At 44.3% G+C, this 3713-nt stretch overlaps 1 protein-coding gene across 1 annotated transcript in view; it reads left to right on the top strand.

The window, feature by feature from the left end:
• Positions 1-752: 752 nt before the first annotated feature.
• ca14 (carbonic anhydrase XIV) overlaps positions 753-3713 on the top strand; it is a gene marked incomplete at both ends in the record, with an annotated part of 12686 nt that continues 9725 nt past the window's right edge. Inside the window, 2 exons of the mRNA XM_084444544.1 lie at positions 753-822; positions 1431-1451. Of these exons, the coding sequence (XP_084300670.1) occupies positions 753-822; positions 1431-1451 (91 nt within the window). The remainder of the gene's footprint in view (positions 823-1430; positions 1452-3713) is intronic.

Below are 3713 nucleotides of genomic sequence, written 5' to 3'. Positions count from 1 at the left end.
CACACACGCATACTTGCATGTACTGTAGTATACACACACACACGCACACACACATGCACACGGCATGCACACGCACACACACACACACACACACACAAACAACAAATGCTCAGCTCAGAGTTAAGCTATATTCCCAATCACTTTTCTTCCTATTCATTTTATTCTGCTTTCTTTCTTTCTTTCTTTCTTTCTTTCTTTCTTTCTTTCTTTCTTTCTTTCTTTCTTTCTTTCTTTCTTTCTTTCTTTCTTTCTTTCTTTCTTTCTTTCTTTCACACGCACACATGCGCACACGCGCACACACACACACACACACACACACACACACACACACACACACACACACACACACACACACATACACTCTCTCTCTCTCTCTCTCTCTCTCTCTCTCTCTCTCTCTTTCTCTCTCTCTCTCTCTCGCCCTATTCCCTACTCCATTATTTTCACTCTGCCCCCCACCCCTTCTCACCCTCTGTTGGGTCCCCCTCTCCTTTCAGTGACCAACATTGGATTCATTCCCACTCACTTGTCCCCTTTTGCATTCCTCCTTTCTTTCTCTCTCCTCTCTCTCTAAGTATTTCTCTCTCTCTTTTTTTCCCTCCATCTCAAGCCAGTGTGGACCCACTGTCTAACCTACTCACTCTGGCTGTTAAGTTGAGCTAATTTAGAGAGAGCGAGTTGTAGCAGTAGACGAGCAGTCAGCCTGCTCTGCCTCAAGTACTTGTCTCTGTGTATGGGAGAGGAGGGTTGACATGGTCTCTGTCGGTCTCTCTCTCCCTCTCATGCTTCTGTTATGGCAATGGACAACCATCTCGGCCACAGGTAAGACCATAATAAGCATTAGGACTGATTGTTCAGTTCGTTCAGGTCGTTGTTGTTGGTGGTGTTGTTGTTGTTTGGGCAGTGGTAGTGGTGATGGGTGTGTGGTGATTGTAGAGGTAACTTTGCCATGTTGGTTGTAGTAGTAATCTAGCAGTAGATGTGGTTCTGGAAGCAGTAGTAGAAGAATGGGTACTTGTACGTGTGTGGGAGCTGAGGTAGTTCCCACTGGCTGGGGTAGGAGTAGGGGTGTTAGTATCTGCAATAATGACACCAATGGAAGTTAGTGATAATAATGATAGCAGTATTATTTAGTATATTAGTAGTAGTAGTAGTAGTAATAGTAGTAGTAGTAGTTCTAGTAATAGTGGTATAAGTATTATTATGATTGTTTTTATTAGACTATTATTACTATTGTTATTGTTGTTATTATGTAGTCATAGTAATGCTTGTAGTGGAGACAGAAGGACAGAAGGAAAGTGGTAACATATTATTTCAGAGATTATATCATATCTCCAAGACATCTAGTCAGACAGCACCTGCCCCCACTATCACCATCATAGAGACTTACAGTGAAAAACACTGACATGATTCTCTCCCTCCACTTTCAGGGTCTCACTGGACCTACACAGGTAAGAACACAGATATGCTGTTCTGATTTAACGTCTTATTTTACTGGACCTACACAGGCAAGAACAGATATTTCACTCTAAGAGGGAAATATAGGGAATGGAAGCTATACGGACAGGCAACACAGTGACACCTCTTATATATGTATGTATGTATGTATGTATGTATGTATGTATGTATGTATGTATGTATGGATGGATGGATGGATGGATGGATGGATGGATGGATGGATGTATGGATGGATGGATGTATGTATGGATGGATGTATGGATGGATGTATGGATGGATGTATGGATGTATGGATGGATGGATGGATGTACTGTGTGTGTGTGTGTGTGTGTGTGTGTACAGTATGTGTGTGTGTGTGTGTCCTTTCTCTAACCCCCCCCCCCCTCTTTCTCCACCCTCTCTCTCTTGCTCTCTCTGTATTAGTTTCAGATGACCAGGCTGGCATGAGACATGAGGAAGGAACGATAGGGGGGAGAGAGAAAGAGGGGAAGGGAAAATAGAGCAATGGCAGGTGCATGAGGGTGGATAGATGGGTCGTGTGTGTGTGTGTGTGTGTGTGTGTGGTGCGAAGGAAGGAGATGGGACGGGATGAGACGACAGGACTGAAAGTTGTGCGGCTGGTATTTCATTGTTGCGTTGCAACAATAAGCAATGTGTTTATTGACCAGTGGACACACACTAGTAGCCTATGTGGACACAAAGACCTGAATGGTCCCAGGCTCATACTACATCTCTGTGTCCTTTCACTACAGTATTCACCCTGAACCCAGCTCTGTGCCAGGCCACACTGGCATTATTATTGTGACGATGTGCTTGGTGTGTGAGGCCCACATTGTGTGAGGCATGTAGATCTTATCATCGTATATCTTAACATTTTTTTTACTATTTTTATATTGAGTTTATTCATTTAGTTACTGTTTTTATATACCTTCCTGTGTTTCTGTCCTTTTGTTGTTGTTGTCGTTGTTTATCACTGTATGTCGTTGTTCACTCGACGTCACTGTAAATGAGGGCAACCTCAGTGCCTCTCGAGCATAAATAAAGGTTTGAAATGAAATGTAGAGTGACACAGCATTGTGTGTGGTTTGGGGTGGTGTGTGACGTCTACGGCATGACCGACATGGTCTAACATGGTTCTCAACATGGTTCTCAGAGGGCTGTGTTGAGAATCAGGATGTCAGTGTCGTTTGCCTGACATGTCATATAGTGTGGTTTTCGTTTGAGTACGTCTCTATAGTTTTTCTGTGATGCTCAGACATGGCATCTGTCTCTGTGTTTGCGTGTGTGTGTGTGTGTGTGTGTGTGTGTGTGTGTGTATGATCCCAGTTGCATTGAGGACGATGACAGCATGCTGTTAGAGGTAGAACAACAGAAGAATATTCATCCTGCAGTTTCCATGGGGACCTCCATGACAACCAACTGTGGAGTTGTGGGGAAAAGTTTGGAGCTCCTTTTTTGGGGAAGGGGGGCTAGGACAGGGGGGGCTGACCCTGTGTGAGGATAGGGATGGTATATTGGCCTCTTTAATCCTGTTGGGAGTGTAAAATCCGCCAGAGCTCACTTCAGAGGAACACCAGGGTGTGTGTGTGTGTGTGTGTGTGTGTGTGTGTGTGTGTGTGTGTGCGCGCGCGCGAGTTGGTCTGTATGTATGTGGGTTCTCATGTCTTCTTGGAAACAGCCTTTGTTCTATTCCAAAGGTTGTAGGTACATGTAAACTCCTTGGAGGAGTGAGGGAGAGGTCTTAGTGGCAGCATGGGGCTTGTTAGGGGCCTAGAGACGAGTCCATGTTGAGAGCCGACTCCTGTCTGAGGAGGGTATGACGCCTGGGTCACAGTCTCCATGACCTGTTCCTTTCCCTCAGGACAATCAGAAAAGCCTCTGGCGATTTCTTCTTATAGCGAGATTACATGTATGAAACTGCTGTCATAAAACAACAGCGAGTGAACATAGGCTAGGCTAATATGTATTTCTCTCCTTCCCATTACTCTGTGGCCCCTTGCTGTAAGTCTCTCTTGCGACGTTTCTCTCGTCTGCTCATTTGCTTTTCAAACTCAATTCAAAGATTCAGACCCTTTCTCTCGCTTGTCACTCATTCATTCAGAGCCCTCCTTTCTTTCATTCTTTCTTTCTTTCTTTCTTTCTTTTCTTTTCTTTTCTTTTTCTTTTATTATTGTCGCTGAGATTCCTCTTTTTTCTTTTTCACTACATCTCTCTGTCTCTCTGTTTCCTCCGCGCCTTTCTCTTCCTCCCTCCCT

This window comes from Borostomias antarcticus (assembly GCF_949987555.1).
Source record: "Borostomias antarcticus genome assembly, chromosome: 10".
NCBI classification, from domain to species: Eukaryota; Metazoa; Chordata; class Actinopteri; order Stomiiformes; family Stomiidae; genus Borostomias; species Borostomias antarcticus.
The sequence above is the reverse complement of the archived record's forward strand: the minus strand, read 5'-3'. Positions and strand labels throughout refer to the sequence as shown.